General features: G+C 38.0%; 1 protein-coding gene across 1 annotated transcript in view; it reads right to left on the bottom strand.

The window, feature by feature from the left end:
• The window catches only part of Cnst (consortin, connexin sorting protein), an 84,433-nt gene that overhangs the window by 53,508 nt on the left and 9,767 nt on the right, over nt 1-21,158 (bottom strand). The window contains exon 2 of the mRNA XM_005005605.4: nt 3,552-3,981. Coding sequence (XP_005005662.3) covers nt 3,552-3,930 — 379 coding nt within the window. The 5' untranslated portion in view covers nt 3,931-3,981. The remainder of the gene's footprint in view (nt 1-3,551; nt 3,982-21,158) is intronic.

Here is a 21,158-nt window from a genome sequence, read left to right as displayed (position 1 = left end):
AGGTCTATAAAAATGTTCCAGAAAAACCATATGGTACTAAAATGTCTCTTAGAACTATTAACTGTGCCAGGTGTGGTGGCACACACCTTTAATCCCAGTACTTGGGAGGCTCCCCAAAGTTGAGGATCACAGCCAGTTTGAGGCCAGGTTCAACTACACAGAGAGATTCTGTCTCAAAACAAAACAAAACAAAACAAAACAAAACCTACAGAAAAAAATGAAAGGAAAAAAAGGCCTTTTTTCCCCAGTACTACCTTTTGGATACATACAAAATAATTACAGAACTGGGTGTAGTAGTATACATATATAATCCCAGCACTCAAGGAAGAAGAGGCAGGAGGATTGCAAATTTGAGCCCACTCTGGGCAATTTAGTAACTTATACCAAGGCCTTGTCTCAAAATAAAAACAAAAATGTCCAAGGACACAGTTCAATGCTAAGGCTTTGAGTTCAATCCCTAGTATCAAGAAAACACACCAAAATAAAACAAATAAAAAAACTCATACACAACAAAAATATCTGAATAAGAGTGAATAAATTTAATTTACATTTCAAATAAAGTTGTAAGAACACCTACTAACAAAGGTAAAATCTTTACTATCCCTCCATTCTCTAGAAGAGCAGACATTATGTAACATTAAATATAATTAGGATCTTATATTTAATCTCAGGCTTCTGGCTCCAGAGTCTGCACCTCTGTTCAATTTAATTATCACTTTTTATAACAATTTTACTTAGTTTCTCCCCTCAATTCTGTCCCTTTCATCTATAGGACATTTGGGTTAAGATAACTTATGTTTTAATATTTATGATCTTACAAAAAAAAAACCCAAGTCATTAAGAACATGAAAGACAGTGATCCACAAAACCCCTATTTCTGGTTTGAAACTGAATGTGGATGTGCTAGGGCAGTGGATGTGCAAAGAAATAGATCTCTCAGGGTGATACCAGGAAATCACTGGATTTGGTGACTGGATGTATACTAAGAGCACACAGGTTTAACCAACAATCCAGGATGGGGTCCTAGCAAGTAAACCATGAGGAAAGCTCCCAGGCCATCTAAAGGTTTCTATTTCAAGTCCTTCCCAGAGATATAAGGAAATGATTTTATCCCAGGAGAGATCCTTCCCTTCAGGTTAAAATTATTTCTCCTATGTAAACATACTGAGATAGGTGATTAAGGTGTGGCAAAAACTGGCTGGGGAAGTAGGTATGACCAGTTAATTACAAGATCCAGGACACATGCGCAGAACAGTTCCCAACACCCTGCATGGGGCTTCTGAGAACTCGCAGGTTTTCCATAGCACACAGCAGACAGAGGCAGGGATGGCAGCACCATCTTTCCAGACTGCTATGTAGAAGTTATCCCTGGTTTCCTTGCAACTTAAAACAATCTAAAAGAAAGAAAGCCACGTGGAGCCAGGGGTTTTGGTAATTTTCTACACCTACACTGTGTGTCCAAGAATCAGTACATATTTTTATCTTTGCTCTTCCTTCCTCAGCCCAAGGTCACTCCACCAAGCCAGCTCCTCTCCCACTCTTCACTTTTACTTTCCTGAATAAGCTTTGTCACTGCTTTTTGTCCATTTGGTTCAATTCTTTATTCAAGACAAGAGGAACCTAGACTCCAACTCCAAAAGGATAGGCAGGCAGCCTCAAACCCAATCATGTTTAGTTGGTGAGCCGCTTTTTAGAACAAGCTACCTGATAACAGAATCATTTAACAACAAAACTTTCAAACACAAAAATGTACCCTTAAATATAAACACCTTTATAGAAGATGTATGTACTGGGATTCATCAAAGTTTAATGGAGTAGGGACTATGTTAGAAATCGTATTTAAGTTTAGAAAGAAACTTTCTAGATTTATGTAAATAAACACTACAGGTGAAGGCACTGAAGTACAAAGCATCCAATCGCATCAAGTGATCTGCAATCAGAAAGGTTTAAAATTAGGGTTTATAACTTCTGATTCAGTTTTCTTACTCTCTTCAATTCAGTCATATATACAATACATATGAAACATTTAAAAAGAGGCCAGGGATATGGCTTAGCAATATAGCACCTGCCTGGCAAGCACAAGTTCCTGAGTTCCATTCCTGACACCAAATGAGATCCTCTCTCAAAAAGACCAAAAAAAAGTAAAGGTGTATAAAACTTTCCCTAAGTTTTATAAATCGTATTTCAAGTAACAGTAACTCTACACTTACTTATCTTTTCATTGAGTAATAAGTACTAAATAAATTATATAATAGCATCAAGAGAAATCGCACTGAAGCTATCAAAGGAAGAAATAAAAGGACTCATAAAATCTTGAAGTTATGACTAACCCACACAAGTTGTAACTAGATATAAGTTCTTCAAGTCATCATATAATCAAATTAAAGAGGCATAGTCAATTAGCCCTTGAATGATAGTTACAGAATACATCAATTTATACATAAATTATCTGTTTATCCTCAGATCTTTTAAGAAAATGCTTTCACATTTCTTGTAAAAATAACTTTAAGCTAGGTCTGGTGGTGCACATCTGTAATCCCAGCAGTCAGGAGGCCAAGGCAGGATTGCTGAGAGTTCACGGCCAGCCTGGGCTACATAGTGAACTAAAGGCAGCCTGAACTACATAGCAAGATCCTCTCTCAAAGAAAGAAAAAAGCATTAACTGCCCAATAAACCAAGTAAGAAATATTCTGACTTATTTTACAACCAAAGAAACAGATCATTAAAATCAGATATCTCATTCAACATTAGCAGAAGATACATATGTTCATGTACATTATTTACCTACACAATGAGATGAAAAGACCTATAAAGAGGTCTTAATATTACTGAAATTCATAAGTTGATGATCAAAGTCACAAAAGTGGCAGAAAGAAAATTTTAACACTAGTTTGACAGAAAATATAATTTATAAAGGAAGTACACTCACTAGTGTGAGAAGCTGAAAGAAACAACGTATGTATATGTGTGTACATATATATGTGTAATAAAAATAGTTAAGATAGTTATACTACTGATCTCTGAGTTTGCTGAAAAGACAGATTTGTGCTGCTGTTGCTCAGACAATTGAAGGTAGATGTCTTGTACTCTGAGTGAATGATTTGGGGATGACAATTCACAATGTATGTGCCATTGTTGCCCCCTGATTGATGTGTTATGAAATTGTTTTTTTTTTCTCTTTGAAGTAAAACAGATTTGAAAAAAATAAACTTTTTAAAAAAGCAAGAACACTACATATACTTAAACTGCACAATGTGAAAACAGTAACTAAGAATGTCTGTTTCTGACCTGCTTATTACAGTAAATGACCAGGAAGAGCCATGCGGAAGTAGTTAAGTTCCAGCACACCTACACAAAGGAACACTGCAGACATCACATGCGTGCAGGACCACTTGGCTTCATCCATGTGTGCTACTATGTGTTGTGCCAGCTTCAGAACACAGTGACAAGAAAAGCAAGATGCAAGACAGTGCACACAGAATGGGGTGGGAAGGAGGTTTATTTTTAATTAAAAAATACTATAAGCAATATATATATATATTTTAAAGTACCTGGTGGTATCTTCTTAACAGTGCCCTTTTTGCTTCTTGTACTTCTTTTTCCAGGTATTTTTTTGTCCTTTCCCAAGAAGTCCTGCCCATCTTTGGGGTCTTTAGACAGAGCACTTTCCGAGCTCTCACTTGCAGTCACCTCACAGCTGGGCATGCAGGTTTCATTATTGTTGAGACTGTCTTGCTCCAACACCTCAGTTTTCCCCATGGCACTACCACTGCTAGTCAGAAGCTCCAGCCCATCTCTGTCAAGCTGATTTTCATTTTCATCTGATGCAGAAGGCAAATGTGTCAGTCTCCTTTCTGCACTGTCACCAGGATGACACCCATCTTGTGATTCTATCTGCAGGTTATAAGTAGGAGGATCGCTGTCATCCATTAGCGCATGCTTTGTTGAACCATTTAAAATTTCATTGAGGTCCTTCCATGTCTACAATGACAAAAAAGGAAAAATAAACCACTTCATTTTCTAATCTCTGGGGATTCTAATTGCTGCTCTTGTGTTACTTCACTGAAGAGGAGAAGAAGATGGATAAGATTCATTCCTACTCACCTTTGTCCTCTGGCGGCCCCACCTCAATTTCACCTTGCTTCAGTATAAGGGTTCTCAATTCTGGCAGCTTCTTAGAACTACCAAATCCTATTCTAGACTCACTAATTAAGAATCTCTAGGGATTATATACACACTGACACAGTTTTTAAAGTTCTCCAAGTGATATTGATGTGCATCAGGTTGGAACTGCTGACTTGTCAGTTGTAAAAATACTTTGGCTAATCAGCAGGAATATTTGTAAATGAAAACATTCAGAAGTAGATTATTTTAAAAATTCTCTATAGAAAAGCATGTGAGGGAAAAGTCAGGTAGTATATATTTATATAACACAGTACTGTATAGTATAATCTCTTTTTATCTTTTACTTACTAAACTCTAATTTATTAAATGCAGAGTTGGAAAATTCTCAATCTACTCAAAGGACATTGTCAGACTTTTAAAAACTACATAACTGCTTGTATTTCTGTACTACTAGAGGGTCTGAAGCACAATCTGGCCCTACATTAAACTATTTAGACTAATACCTCTATTTAATTCTCACAACTACCCTACCAGATAATTAATTTCAGTCCAACTATACTGATGAGGGAACCAAGCCTCACCTGGCATCAAGTGATTCAGGTGGTAAGTTTAGAAACGCAGTTTGGACCAGTTATGATCCTGAGATTACCTTCTTGATCATTATGCTCTACAAATAATGGAGAGAGAGACAGAGAGAAACTGACTTTCCAGCTGGGTATGCCTCGGCCAAGCATCCACCCTACAGCAGAAGACCAAGCTTCTCTTCCTCTGCAAGGTACTGGAGCCACACCTTAGACCATTTCTTATGCAGCTTACTACTTGGCGTGGAGAACTTTTGTTAGTGGTATTGGGAAGGGTATTTAACAGAAGTAGTTATTTCAAGTAAAATATGCATTCATTCCTTGGGGCCTAATGATATTTCAGACTCTGATTCTTCTGTGAGAACAAGATTAGTTTAACTCTCAAACAGTACTTTCTGTGGTGCTAGGCTCAATGGAGACAAGCAATGCCAGACAAGCACCGTACCACTGAGCTACATCCCCAGATCTTTTTAATATTGTTTTGAGACAGGGTCTTGCTAAGTCACACAAATTGGCCTTGAACTTGTGATTTTCTTGCCTCATTCAGCCTCTTGAGTAGTTGGGATTGCAGGTGTAGACCACCATAGCTGGCTAGAAAGGGAAATTTCATAAACTACTTAACACTGATTCTCAACGTGTGAATGCACCATCATTTTGACTTCTGGTTGTACTTTATTTTGCAAGATACCTACCAGTACACTATTGCCTGACTCAAATTTCACTTATCAATTTGCCTTTCCTGACTTTACTCTAAAGAGTCATCAGTACATAACGTACCCCTCTACAGCACCTATCAGCAATACAGTTCTTCCCAAATATTACTCTGAACTACCTATTTTTGCTTAAATGGCATTAGATTTAAGCTATTTTAACACTTATAACCCAGTCATACATTTTATTCCTCACAATGTTTAGTCCTGGCTAGATGCATCAAGGGGTCAGAATTCAATTTTCTACTGTTTTCTTCTAAAAAGGACAAAGCCAGACACTTGGATTCCCACTGGCACCCTGGCTCCTTCCTCTGAGAGGGAAAGGGACTGACTGCCTAGTATCTGGCTTCAGTCTACCTCCCTAATCTTTTAATTGAATACCTTAACTTAACCAATGGGATTTCAAATTAGTAGAACCTTTCTGCTTTTGGAAGCAGTGTTAAATAGAATGGTGTTTTTGCTTCTTCTTCATCCTCATTAACTACCCCCACACTCCTGGTGCTATACTAATAGCATTTTAATAATTTGATCTTCTAATATGGCTGCATCTCATTGCATAAAAAGTACTTGAGCAATTGAAAATCACAGGAGAAGAGCCCAGTTAACTTATGTAACTAGCTACAAATATGCACGGAACATGAGATTTGTTAATACAGTTGGGACAGTATTCAAGTATCTGTCCTAAGTAGTATATTTCTTCTGTAAGAGTCCTTACATCTAGAGCAATTTTCACAAAAGAAACTGTGGCACAAAAGAAAATGTAATCACTGCTACAACACTGACTGTAGCACATTTTGCCTTTTAAAAGCATGATAGCCAGTGCTGCCCAAGTTTCCAGACTCTTCTAGCAAAATAGCATTCCAAATATGTACACTGTGTAAAACCAGTCATGTTGACTCTGTACAGATAAAGAACTTCAACCAAACATATTCCACCAAGGCTTATACAACACATGAAAACCCACAAAATTCAAGGAAAGCAGTAAATAATTTAAGAAAAATAAATCTATCAAAATCTTTCCAAAGCATGATCTCAACCCTACATAGAATGTGACTTCATTTTTCTTCTTTTTTTGGTTTGTTTTTGAAAGTGTCTCACTATGTAGTTCAGGCTGGACTCACAGAAATCCTCCTGTGTCAGCCTCCTCAGTGCTGGGATTATAGGCATGTACCACCATGCTCAACATTTTTCATATTTTTAATGGAAGTTATAAACATTGGGTGCTACTAAGATTTTTGAGAGAAATCAAAATTCGTAAGACTCAATGCTGACACACAGATTTAAAGTTGGTGATTTATAGTCAAACCAAAATTTAGAGGGATGCAGTGGCCAAACTATTAACCCCGAGTTCAAATTTATCTGCTCCTAGTAAATTCAGAATTGAGAAAGTCACCATGTTTATGTTACTCTATTACGATCATTAGAGCTATTTCACATCTATGTGACCACCTTACTCACTAGATTTTGTTCTAATAACACCTACCTCTCATGGGTAAATCTAGTTTTCTTTCATTAATGCTGTATCCTCCTTTACACATAGAGACCTACAGACAAGATTCTGTGTACTAGAATCAAAAGCATGCCCGAAAGAGTACTTTTCAAAAGATTTTATGACCTAAGAAATTCATCTTCGGCCAGGGATTTAGCTCAGTGGTTTAAGGGCTTGCCTGGTAAAGTGTGAGGTCATGAGTTCAATCCCTGGTACCAAAAAGAAAGAAAGCAAGAAATTAATTCATTTTTTATCAAGATTCTGTGCACACAAAATATATGCACATATGAAAGTAAAACAAAGGTTTCCTAAAACTTAACACATGTAGTACCCTGTTGTGTCAGTCCTCTTTCCCATTTAATATTATTTCATATATTTAAAAAATGCTGGGGCTGGGGATTTAGCTCAGCAGCACAAGCGCCTGCCTTGCAAGCGTGCTGTCGTGAGTTTGATCCCTGGTACTGATTAAAAAAAAAAAGCTGATAAAGGTCTCCTAGATATATTTTATATTCCACTAATAAGGGTTCATTACAGCAACTTAGGACCACAGCCGGTTCCAAATGCAAACTACTTTCTGAAAATAATACAGAATATATGAAGCTCTGGTGTAAACTTAAAATGTCACTCTCATCATTTCAGTGTAACATTTAAGATTCCTCTTACCTTAAAAATAGCTAAAATACAACCCCTGATTTAGAGAGTTCCATGGCTGACAACTTTGACTGCCAAACTGAGGCAGGAAATCACTTGAGCTCACAAGTTGAAGATCCATGTAGGCAACATAGCAACACCCTGTCTCAAAAAGCTTTTTGTGTTTTAGAGGCCAGGCATGGTGGCCCACATTTGTACTACCAGGACTCAGGAGACTGAGGCAGGAGGATAACAACCCTAAATTTGAAGCCAGCCTGGAATATAGTAAGTTCAAAGCCAACATGATCTACACAGTGAAACTCTGCCAACCTAAAAAAACTTCTTGTTTAAACATTGACTACAAAATATGTTTGATATAATGACTTGAACAACTATTATTAACATTGATTTTATGGGACTAGACAAAACTCAGTGGTAGTATGCTTAGTGTATGTGAGGTCTTGGGTTCAAACTCTAGCACTACAGTCAATCAATCAATCAATCAATGTTAAATTTCCCCTTTTAAAAAGCATTTTTAAATGTGGCACATACCTGCAATCCCAACACAGCAGGAGGATTAAGAGTTTGAGTTAGCCTAGGCTACATAGTGAGACCTTTTTAAAAGCCTCCCCACTCCCAAAATTGAACGGAAGGCTCACATTATATTTCTATTGGAACACTCTGTTCCCTGTGGCACTGCCTTGACAGGGTCACAGTAGCCAAAGTCACTCCATACCAAAATCGTTCTTGCTTGTATGTTATCCTACAGGCATTTTCTGGCTGTGGAAATAATTCAACCATGTAAATGCATACTGAAGGAAACAGATGCTATATGCCTTTAAAATTAATTTGTATACACTTATTTCCTATTTTCAAAATATGAACCCAAGGATTATGCTGAAACTGTTTGTTATTTCCTTACATTTCAAACATACTTGGCACTATAAAAGTTCAACAGTAATTGTATCCAGTAAGACAGCCTTTCAGGAATCTTTCTAATTACTTGGATTTCTACAGTACATTACAAAAGTAAAACAGGGGTGGGGTGTGGCTCAGCAGCAGCACATTTGCCTGACTTGTGAGGTCCTGGATTCCATCCCCAGCATGCAAACAAAAGAATATCAGATTGTTTAGTATTTCTTTAGTAAAAATAAAAACCTCAATTTTATAATAAGGAATTTTTATTTCTTCCTGGTACTGGAGGTATTATAGTTTTTATTTTGAGATAGATCTCATTAATAAATTGCCTAGGTTCGGTTCAAAAATTGCAATCCCCTTGCCTGTGCCCAGAGTCCTATAGTTACAGGTGCCACCAGGCCTTCTATACTTCTTAAAATAAGAAAAAGTAACAGAGAAAAAATTATGTTGTGGGCTGGGTATTTAGCTCAGCAGCATAAGTGTCCTCAGTTTGACTCCCAGTACAAAAAAAAAAAAAAAAAAGTAAGGTAGTCAGGTAGGACATAATGAGAAAATATATTAAAAAGAAAAATGTAAAGACAGTAATTCTAAAAAAGAAAACACCCACTGTTTTTATTTATGCAGAGAAAACACTCTCAAAAATCTGCAATTAACTGAAACTACCCTAAAAACCGTGAGATGGATAAATGGAATGAAGGTGTGATTTGTTTTGTCTTCCTCAGCCTTCTCTTTCATCAGGGCCTTCATTCAAGGCAGTTCATCCTCCATAAAGCGTGAGTTAAAAATCCATAGAAGCCAGGCCCAGCACTGCAGCAAGTTTGAGGAGGCCAGCCTGGACTATATGGGGATCCCTGTCTCAAAAAGCAAGGAAAAAAATCTAGGCGGAGGTGGAAATGACAGCTGGAAAGCTCCGTTTCATTAAAGGAAATCTCTAGGCATTCAGAAACAAAATCTTGGCAATGTTGTCGAACAGTTTTTTCAAATTACAAACATCATTAGTTTCAAATTTTGCCTATTTCAAGATGACTGAATTTATGCTTCAAAATGTTCCCAGAAACTTACAGTTTCTATTTCTCACTTGAAAATAAAGATTGAACAAATCATAGTATATGAAGTTATCAGTAGCTACAGAATCATTTTAAGTTTCAGAGCGAATTACACATACATAGAAAGAATTACAGTCAGTTTAAGAGAACTCATTTCCCTAAGCCACCCAAACTGTGTTTATTTGGATTTAAATGCCTTTGTGATAAAATACACTGTAGTCATTTTTTATTATTCTTTTTTTTTCCCCTCCCAGTGCAGGGAACTGAATCCAGGGCCTCCCATGCACTAGGAAAAGACTTGAGTCCCTACATGCTGAGTCCCTTATTTCATTCTGAGACAGTCTCACTAGGGTGCCCAGGCTGTCCTCACACTCCTCCTGGCTCAGGCTGAAGTTACAGACCCAAGCCACCATGCCCATGCTGTCATATGGTTAAGCAGCAACCACCAGAATCTAAGACTTGAAAATACACTTTGTGGGGCTGGGGATTTAGCTCAGTGGCATAAGCGCCTGCCTTGTAAGCAGGCAGTCATGAGTTCGATCCCTGGTACCGATAAAAAGGAAATAAAAAAGAAAATACATTTTGTTTCACACTATAATGATCTACTTTAAAACAAAAATCATGTTGACTACTCTGTACCTACTGTATATCCTTCATGGAAACCAGCTTACTAGTTTTTGGGGGGGTTTTTGTTTTGTTTTTTGAGATAAGAGTCAATGTTGTCCAGCTGGCCTTGAACTCCTGGAGTCAAGTAATCTTCTTGCTTCAGCCTCCCAAGTAGCTGGGCCTACAGAAGTGTGCCACTGCGCCTGTTTATCTTATAACTTTTCTCCTGTGCTAGCAATCAAACCCAGGGCCTTGTACATTTTAAGCACACATTCTAATACTCAGCTATATATCAGCCCCATCTTACCAGTTTTTAAACTTGTATTTCACTATACTACTAGTGTTATAAAGCAATCTACCTACATCAGTAAATACACATATAAAACTATACATTTTGTTTTGAAAAAAATTTTTTTTCTTTGTTGAGACATGGTCTTGCTATGTAGCTAGGCTGACTTTGAACTCACAGTGATTTTCCTGCCTCAGCCTACTGAGTGCTAAGAATACAGGTATGCACCACGACATCTGGCCCCACACTGAATAATGTCTACTAATCTAGTCACACCAACACCAACATCATAGGTGGAGAGGAAATCAAGTGCAAGTCTCCAGACTTGATGGTTATACTCCTATTGAGTAATGACACTGATCATGCTCACTGTATGTTTATTCCTAATCATATGTAAATATACTTGCTAAAATATGTATACATTCATATTAAATCTACATAAAAATCAACAGTAAGGAAGTTCTACTTTTGGGAGGAAGACTTGTGCATTTTAGACAAACTCTTCTTCTGGTAACTACTATAAAAGCTGGCAACAAGTTTCATTTTGGAGGCTGGGTGAGCTTTCAGCAACTCACAGGGCTGGAGGAAAAATCAGAGTTCAGGGCCTGCCAAGAAGATAGATGCCAGAGGCTATCAGGTGGGACCTAAAAGGGCTACTCCCTAGGTAATGAAGGCAACCTGCAAATAGGCCCTCGCAGCAGCTCAAGACCAAGAAAATCATCTCATGTATAATTAAAATGATCTGCCCTAATCTGCCTGTAAATCTGGCACTCAGGAGGACTGTTGGACTACATAGTGAATTCAAGGCCAGGATGAACTATACAGTGAGATGAGAGAGAGAAAGAGAGAGAGAGGCAGGGGGGAGGGGGGAAGAGAGAGAGAGAGAGAGAGAGAGAGAGAGAGAGAGAGGCAGGGGGGAGGGGGAGAGAGAGAGAGAGAAAAGGCAAGAAACAAAGAAAAGAGAGATAGCAATGAATACTCAATTTTTCCCCACAAGTTTTCATTTATATTATCTAGTACATAATCCAAAAAACTACCCATACAAAGATCAAATTCTGATTTAAAGCCTAACAACAATAACAAAAACAACTGGTGTGAAACAGTTAACAGAAGCAGATGCAGAGCAGATGCATACACTGGTGGAGAGGAGTGGAAAGTAAGTTGGGAGCAGACCCTGCATAGCCTGCAGGTCAGGCACACTGGCACATGTCCACAATACCAGCACTTGGGAAGCTGACATAGAGGATGGCAAGTTTGAGGCCAGCCTGGGCTACATAGAGAGTTTTAGCCCAGCCCAGACTACACAGTAAGACCCTGTCTCAAAATCCAAGAGGGATAAAATAGTCAGTGTGGGAAATTGGAGTGATTCATGACGTGGCAACTATGAAAGAAAGACGGCAGAGCTACTGCCCACTGTCAAGTTAGTTCCACTAAAAATCCATAGTATCCATCCTACTTCATTATACACTGTCCTCAAGAAATTTCACGGTATAAATAACAAGCTAACAACTAAAAGCAGTCTTTTATTCTAACCTTCTACAACAAGAATACAAAGACTCAGTCAGAACCCCAAATTTTCCATTGTACTGCAGAGAGATTTCTTAGTCTCAAAACCCATCTTCAGTTGTACTTTTTTCGCACAGCTGCCATTCTTTTTACCACTTCTTCCTGTGGACGAGTGAGTGCAGTTTCTAAAATCCTTACCTCTGATTTATTTCATTAAAAATTAAAATGGGCTGGGGCTGTAGGTCAGCGATACAGTTTATGCTTAACAAATGTGGGTGCTGAGTTAGTTTCATCCCCAATACACAAAAACAAACATCTTAAAAACCTAAGAAGCAAGCCCTCCCTGTCAACTGGCACCATGCACAGGCCACTGGGGAGACAGTCAGATGCCAGCTGCGGGGGAAGAGAACAAGAAGTCACCAAGAAGCAAGCCCTCCCTGCAAGTCATCGCCATGTACAGGCTATTGCGGGAAGAGCCAGATACCAGCCCCTTCCAGCGTGTAGGCTGAAAAACAAGAGCCAGCTGTGCCCCCCACCTTAAGTGATAAGCTGATCTGGAAGAACACAGGCTCTGATGATAGCTATTGAGATCAAATACAACTTAATGCTTGTAGTGTTTAGTGTTTCACTGAACTTTGCAGGTCTCAAGCTAGTAGTCTGATCATCTATTCAAAAGATAACAATATACAATGTAGCATCTATTGGGGAATCTCCTTCTAAGGGTGCTGGCCATTGTTAATTCCCTATTACCTTGTCTTGAGGTCCTGAATCATTTTCATTGTTTTGTTGGGCTGGGTTTATTCCATTTTGTTTGATTTTATTATATCCAATGGCATGGGTAGCTATTTCAAAGATAACAAGATGTATTATGGTATTATGGATTTACTAGTATCTTGTTTTGAAGTCCTGTACTGCATTCATTGATTTGGTTTTATTGGTCCTATTCTGTTGTTTTGTTTGATTTTTACTATGTCTGAAGGTACAGGCAGCTATTTTGAAGACAACAAGAGGCATTATGGGAACCATTGTTGATTTCCTATTGTTTTGAAGTCCTGTGTCACTTACACTGGTTTGTTTTGATTGGCTTAATTCTATTTTATTTTGTTCAGTTTTATTCTCTTTAAAATTAAAAAAATCTTAAAATCCTGATTTATGTATGTGTTTATATTCAAATGTATATCAGAAATTCAAAAAAAGTGATACTGTCTCTTTTTAACCTATTTGATCTCACAAATATTACTAATCTTTCATGGTTTTGCATCATTTAGTGACATATTAATCTTAAAATGCCATCTTTTTACTGATGTCAATTTCAAATTTCATCCTATTCCTAAAGCAATTTAGGATTTCCCTTAGACATAAGACTAAGTTCTTAAATCCATGAATTAGAGAATCAGAAAACATGAACAGCTCTGATTTCCTGGGATGCAAGAGTCTTCCTAACTTTAACATTTGATGGTTCTAACTTCCTTTACAAATTCTTTGCCTTTGACTTTTTACTGCTTTAAGTCTATAACAAATACCACTTTCTAGTTTACTGAATATGTGAGTTGCAATGGCTGACCAACTACTTTACAATATGTTAAGCCAAAGGTGGTGGCACATGCCTGTAATCTCAGCACTCAGGAGGCTGAGGCAGGAGGATCAGTGAGAGTTCAGCCTGGTCTACACAGTTCAAGGTCAGCCTGAACTCCATAGCGTGATCTTGTCTCAAAAAGACAAAAGGGCCAGGTGTTTAGCTTAGTGGCATAAAAGCCTGCCTGTCAAGCACGAGGTCATGAGTTTGACCCCAGTATCAAAAAGAAACAAAAACACCAAAATATTGCTGCAGGCAAACTCACCTTCCCCTTCCACTTTTTCCCCTTCCACTCTTATTGTCCACCTTTCCTTATCTTGAAAAATGATGATATAACGTTGCCCTCTCAAGGGGAAACTTGATGTTCCTGGCCTGAATCCAGAGAATACTGGCTCCGAAATGATTACACAACGCAGGTAGTTGTTTTACCTAGTGCTCTTTGTAAACAAAAGCACACATCTGGCCAGTGTTACTAGAGACTGAACTTTGACACTGGGAGAATGGGTGCTGCTTTAAGAGTTAGCAAAATGGCAACGTGTTCAGCTGTAACTACCCACTAGGAACAAGACAGTATTTACCAAATACAGCGGGAAAGGACAGGCATGTGAAGAACAACTGCACTTACGAGTCCATATAATACTCTAAAACTAGCTACTAAAAAATTTATCTCCTAATACATGAACTTTAAGATATTCAGTCATACTTCAGTACTCAACTGCTTTGAAACTCATTGAATTTGATACTTGATGCATTACAAAGTAAAAATTTTGTCTTAGTACACATAATTTGTGTGCAACTTGCAAAAACTAGAACTGTCCCTGTCCATTACCTGGTGACTCACCACCCGTTTGCCAGTCAGAACAGTCTGTTTGATACTCTTGGTTGTTGGTACTCATTGTGCCTCCTGGAACCAATTCACAATGAGGACTGAGGTACCACTGTATCTACAAATCCTGTCCTAATCTTCTATCTCCCTAAAAATCTTTGCCACAAAGAAGACTGAGAGAAAGGACAGGCAAGTTCTTCAGACATGACTTACTTGTGAAGAGTAATGTGTGAATATTTAAGAACATTAAGTTCAACTATAGAATATAAGAAAAATAAGGAAGAAATACAAACTCAGAAGCAAACCACGTGAAATTAGCTTAGTAAAAGTAAATAGCACTACAAGTGCAAAACATAGATCAGAGGGAATAAAATAACAAAAAGCCACCGAATATTCAGGACACCACACAGGAGACATCAAATATTCATGAAAGCATTGGTATTTATGAGGTATTAAATCAGTCACCTCCTGTTGACATCTATTTCTAGTCCTGCATGCCCTCTGCCCAGGAAACAGATGGAATCCACAATCCCTAGCTGCTCACCATGCTGACTGGCATGAAGAGCACCAGCCAGGTGTCTGTCTCTGCGTTCTCTGGCAGGACACATGAGTGTCAGCTCCAGGCACACTTAGTCTGTTGCCTTGTTCATCCTCAACTCTGGTCCAAATCACCAGCAGAGAACACTGATACAGCAGAGAGAGGTCAGGACATATGAACACCATGTCACCCCGCTCTGAGATGTTGCATTCATTCTCTGCTACGTACACACCCTATTCCAAGACAGAGTGACATTTTTCAAGAGTAGAAAAAACACAGGGGAAAAATGTAAATGGTGAGCCGGGTGTGGTAGCTCACACCTGTAATCCCAGTACTTGGGAGGCTGAGGCAGGAGGAGTTTGAGACTGCCTGGGTTACAAAGTGAGCCCACAGCTAGCCTGAACTGCATAGCGAGACCCTGTCTCAAAAAGACAAAAAAAAAAAAATGTAAATGGTGTGAGCACAGCACTGAATAGTTGGACTTCAGATTATGAGTGCCGAAGAAAAGCAATAAGTGATAAAAATGATAATGAAATGATGCAGAGCTAAAACATGACAGTTTGTTGCTCACCCATCTGGCACCTCCAGATATCAGCTCCTCTGTGAGTTGCCAGTAACAGTGGCTAACAAGACTGCAGCAGGCAAAGGCAGAAGAAACACAGTGACTCAAGTCAAGTTGTACTTCATCTTTTTATTAAGGTGAAGAGTAAAGTAAATCACAACTCTTAGCAGGTGAAGCTGTCTTGCTTTCTTTGTTGCTGGGACTCACACAACACCACAAATTAAAGAAGGAAAGGTTTGTTTTCGCTCACAGTTTATAGAGGTTTCAGTCCACAGTCGGCTGGTTCCAAGGCTAGGCCGCAGAGCAGAGGAGCTTAGAACAGAAGAGCAAACTTAGGGTTAACAGAATGTGTTATGAATCTGTTTTGAAAGAGAAATATATCTAAAACTTCTGTTGCAGGTCCTCATGAATTAAGTCTTTGCCAACAAAGGAGACTGTTTCTTTCTCTCTGCTATTAACTACTGTAAAGTATATAGAAACATACGTCAACAATGGAATCTTCATATAGACTTCAAAAGATGACAGAATTTATTTTAAAAAATAAAGAAACCATCAAGAAAAACAGCCAAATGGTATTAACCTCAATTAAAAATGTTAGAAACTTAGTAGTTTATTGCCATTTTCAAGAATATAAGTCTCCATTATTCACAGGTACCAGAAGCTGCATTCTGAACCAAGAATCAAAGACTATAGAAAGGGCAGACGGTGTATTATGAAGGGAAACCAGGTTTGGAGTCCTTCCTTCCTGAGTTCCAATGCAGGTTGCTTGGCTGGCCAGGTGTGACACCTGAGCCAATTAGGTCAAATCTACAATCTTCAGTTTCTTTACTGTAAGATGAAACAAGATAACTAGGAGGAACAGATAAAGCTAAGTGCAGAACACCCTTGTAAAATGGTCTCTGGATTGGAACATAATTATAGAAGCCTATGCTTCAACTTCAACACACCACAGATATTTCTTGCCACACATTCTAAGTATTTATTTGTATGTACCCTGCTTAGGACTTTCTTTTTTTTTTTTTTTTTTCCTTTTTATCGGTACCAGGGATCGAACTCACGATTGCCTGCTTGCAAGGCAGGCACTTATGCCGCTGAGCTAAATCCCCAGCCCCTGCTTAGGACTTTCTATAATTTCCAAGTTTGAGTATTTCCTCAATTCTGAAAATGATCAGCGACTATCTCCTTAAATAATATCTTCCCCCTTCACGCCACTCACGCCACCTGTAACTCCGGTTAGATGTACACTGGATTTTCTTACTTGCTGATTATACTTAACATCTTTTACATGATTTGCTTTGTATTTTGTACTGAAGTCTGAGATTTGAATTAAAAATCTTATTTCAGGAATACAGTCTTTTCCAGTTAGCTATATTCATCAGCTGTGAATATAATTTTCTACTTATTTGTCCACTGTTTACTTCTGTATCTTGAGTTCTAAAAGTGATACACAGTACTTCTTTTTAAAAAATTTTTGTGCTAATGATTGATGTATGCTAAGCACAGTCTACCACTACTAAAACTCCAGATCCTACAGTGCTTTAATTTTTACAGTGTCTTTAATTTTTTAATACAAAATATCCCTTTATATTCCAAACTCTTCATATCTAACTTAAGAGTATTCATTTTTCCAAATTAATAGAAATCTAAATCTGTTGTTTCTGTCAACTCTTGCTGATAGTGGATTTCTTCATTTCCTAGTCTTCGTGGTTTTTTTTTTTGTTTGTTTGTTTTCTTTCTTTGAGACCAGGTCTCACTATCTGGCTTAGCTGGCCTCAAACTCACAGTGATCCTCCTACCTCACCCTTCTAAGTGCTGAGATCATATAGGTGTGCTTCACCACACCAGGTAAGACACTGGATTATTCTTGGTGTTGGGCTATGAACTAGTGTCTAGTCTTTATCTGTGGGAACCTTCCATAGGCTGATCATTTCTTCACAAATGCTTCTGGACCACTTTTTATACTAATTCTCAGGCAAGGGAAAGCATTAATATGAATTTCAACCTTCTGGGTTAATGGAACCATGATTGTATGTCTCAGGAGAACCGCTCTCTTTAAAAGAATTCCCAGGCTGGGTGTGCCAGCACATGCCTGTAATCCTACCTAGCCTCAGCAGGACGAAGCAGGAGGATCACTGTGAGTTTGAAGCCAGTTGGGACTATACAGTGAGTTTGGCCAAATTAAAAGATTTAAGCCTAAAAATTCTAAGAAAATACAATAACAAAAAAAGAAGGATAAAATGAAAAAGGAGTTTTGTGAACAGCGAGGGGAAGGGGTTTGAAAAGACGGGATGGGAATGGGAAAAAAAAAAACAAAAAGAGGAATCTCAATAACAATTTTAAGATTCACCTCACATCTTTTTAGGTTTTTTTTTTTAACTACAAAAAAGCATGAAGGGTAATTCATGTCAATGACAAAGGCAAAACGAGAATCTATGAAACGACAGAATAAAACTGATACCACTCAGAATTAAAATCATTCATTGAAATTAAGAAAATTTTTTACTGATAAGACACTCCTGAAAGCTTTAAGGTAAACCTCTAAAATAACTGGAGTAATCTGAGGTGCTCAAGTGAAATTGTGTCCATTCTGTAAAAACTGGAATAACAGACATAATAAATGGAGTAAATGACTTCATCTATACCGAGTCTCAGAACTTTAATTCAAAATTCTGTTTAAAGTTAGAGCTAGAGGATAGAGGATATAGAAATATAACTGGAATGGGTATGTAAATGTAGTTCAGAGGTAATAAACTGGCCTAGGGGTATAGCTCAGTGGCACAGTGCATGCCTAGAAGTGGCAAGAACGTGGGTTCTATCTCTAGCCTACCCCCGCTCAAAAAAAGTCAGAAAGGAAGTAATGCACAAGAGGAAGAACAAACTCCTAACAGTGTAATAAGATTTGGATGTATTGTTTACACTTGCATAATAAAAATCATCAATTCTGAAGATTTTCTGACCACAAAGGCACTCAGATCTGAATTTCCTTTGTATGATATTTTCCTTACGACAGTGGAGGATGTCCACCTAGTAATCTTTCAAAAAACCGTAACTTGGCAATATCTGATAAAAAACAAAAAAGGATCCAGGTGTGACTGTACATGCCTATAATCCAGCACTATTGGAGGCTGAAGCAGGAGGATCACAAGTTTGATAGTCAGTCTGGGTAACTGTGCAACTAACTGAGATTTCTTAAAGTAAAAAAACAAGACAAAAAACAACTCCCCCTCTCCCTGCCAAAAAAAAAACAAAACAAAACAAACCCTAGGGAAGTAGCTCAGTGTGAAGGCTCTGGTTTCAATATCCAGCGTAGAAATAACAAGATGAATCCTTCCTGTGAGCTAGCAGCAGCCATATGGAGCCCGGAAGATGAAACACAAAGTCAAATGGCCTTCCAATGAGCCAGCCAGTACATGGGCTGGAAAAGACCCCACTCCCACCCCCTACCCCCAGCAACTGGCTAATTTGGAGGAACACAGGCTAAGTTGATAGCAACTGAAGTTAAAAAACAACTTCATGCTTGTATTGTTTGACCGACTTTGTAGGTCTAAAGCCAGCAGTCTGAGCATCTATTTTTAGGATAACTATGCAATATAGCAAATACGCGGCATTTACTTCTGTTTTGTCTTTGAAATCCAACATTGTTCTCAGTTCTCTTACCTTGAAAGGCCCACTAGCAGTGTCTTCCCCATTCTTCCGCACTCTTACTTAGCTGTGGGAAACCATTCTAACCACTAATCTATTTTCTGTCTCTATGGAGTCACCTATTCTGGACATTTCCTATAAATCAATCATACCATATGTGGTCTTTTTCATAGGCTGATTTTATGTTTAGCTGATTAAAGAAGCACCACACTGTTTCACACAGGGTTCACAGGTGTTCCATTCCCAGCAGCAATGCAGGAGCATTCAGATTTCTCTGCCTCCACTGGCCAAGTATGTGGGTTCAACGCACATTTTCCTACTGACTATATGTTGAAGATCCCTTCTGTGTGCTTATTGGTCACTGTGGATCTGCTCTGGAGAAACATTTTATTCAAAATCCTTGCCCATTTTGAAACTTAGTTGTCTTATTGGCTTATCACTTGCATATTTTTATACTGAGGACAAACTTCGTAAAAAGCACTAGACCCAGGGGCTGGGGATTTAGCTCAGCGGCATAAGCACCTACCTTGCAAGCAGGCAGTCATGAGTTCAATCCCCGGTACTGATTAAAAAAAAGAAAAAAAAGCACTAGACACATGTTATCACTGTCTCAAAAATAAAATTAATATAAGTATCAAAGGAACCCATAGAACCGTAAAGCCTATTCCTGGACCTCATTATCCCTCAGAAATTATGCTAATTATATTAATTGACTGACTGACTGACTGCAGTTCAGTACTAGGGACTAAACTCAGCCCTTGCACAGGTGAGGCAAATCACCACCACTGAGCCACATCACCAGCTTGATATTTTATGCATGTTGAATGGGCAATGACTGTTTTCATTGGTATAATAAAATATATAAACAAATATGTACAATATGAATCCTTATTCTGATTTTCGATGACATGCTGATTTATGTCTCCAAATTCAAAGCTATTAGAGAGGCAGTGAAAAGACAAGTGTAGAAGTGAATGGTATTTATGAAACAAGCCATCCAAGAAATCATATTTTGATGCGCTTTGGGAAAAGAAACGATTCCAGAGTAAAGGCAATTTTTTCTAGATTAGAAGTTCTACAAAAACAACAAAAAGCACAAAAATTTGTACCAGACAAGGATACTTTCTAGGGCTTTGACTATTGCTGCAAAGTAGATTTTCTGCCAGGGATACATAGTACAGTTTCAGTAAACTGAGAGTTGCCTATACTTAAAGTACCTTCTTGGACCATCCATGCATGGTCAACAGGAAGAGTGCAGTGGATTATGGCTGCTAAGCTTCCTTAATAAAAATACTAATTTTTAAATAACCATGTTTTCTCAGGTTAAAATTGATATGTCCCCTCTTTTATGATAAAGGAAAAGAAAGAAGAAAAGTATATGATTTGTGCTCCTGCTTCTCCATTCTCTCCCAGTTACAATAAATCATGACCAGTTCTGACCTTTCAGCTTTCTAAAGAAAGCAGAACAAGAAAAAAACAATCGGTGAGAGAAGGCAGAACATGTTCATTAAGGTAGTATTCTTGATCTCTTTTCAAATATTTTCAAGATCTACAGTAAAATGAAAACTCTTCAGCAAAGGCAACACAAAGTAGAGTTTTATATAAAGTATTACACAAGCACATCAAATCTTCAGTGATAAAACAGACATTTTTGCTCATAATCTTTTTGCTTACACAAGTATAATCCTTGAGGTTGCCAGGGAAAGCAAACCACAAATAAAGACAAAGTTCTGCAGGGTGCGAGGGTTTACTAGGCCACCCTAGGTTCTCCCCTAGACACACAGCTGCGAGCAAAGGGGGCCCACAGGCATCACAGTGCGCAAAAAACTATAATCAACCAAGACACCATCTTATGGAACAAAAAGTTTCTTGAATTAAATACAAAAACTCTTTTACTGTAGGTTATTTCCAAATAAATCTTTCTCTGGCTAGTAAAAAAATGAGTTCTGATGGATATAAGACCTATTAGATGTATTCCTAAGTTTGAGATCAAATGTAATATTAGTAAGAAAACCATTTTTTCTCTTTCTAGTCATACAATATTTATATAGAATATTTATTATATTACAACATAATATAACATACTTATGTAATACTATATAGAATATTTATTA

The sequence above is a fragment of the Cavia porcellus genome, unplaced genomic scaffold (assembly GCF_034190915.1).
Source record: "Cavia porcellus strain 051 isolate PalLab524CR breed Dunkin Hartley unplaced genomic scaffold, mCavPor4.1 scaffold_26, whole genome shotgun sequence".
Classification (NCBI taxonomy): Eukaryota; Metazoa; Chordata; class Mammalia; order Rodentia; family Caviidae; genus Cavia; species Cavia porcellus.
The sequence above is the reverse complement of the archived record's forward strand: the minus strand, read 5'-3'. Positions and strand labels throughout refer to the sequence as shown.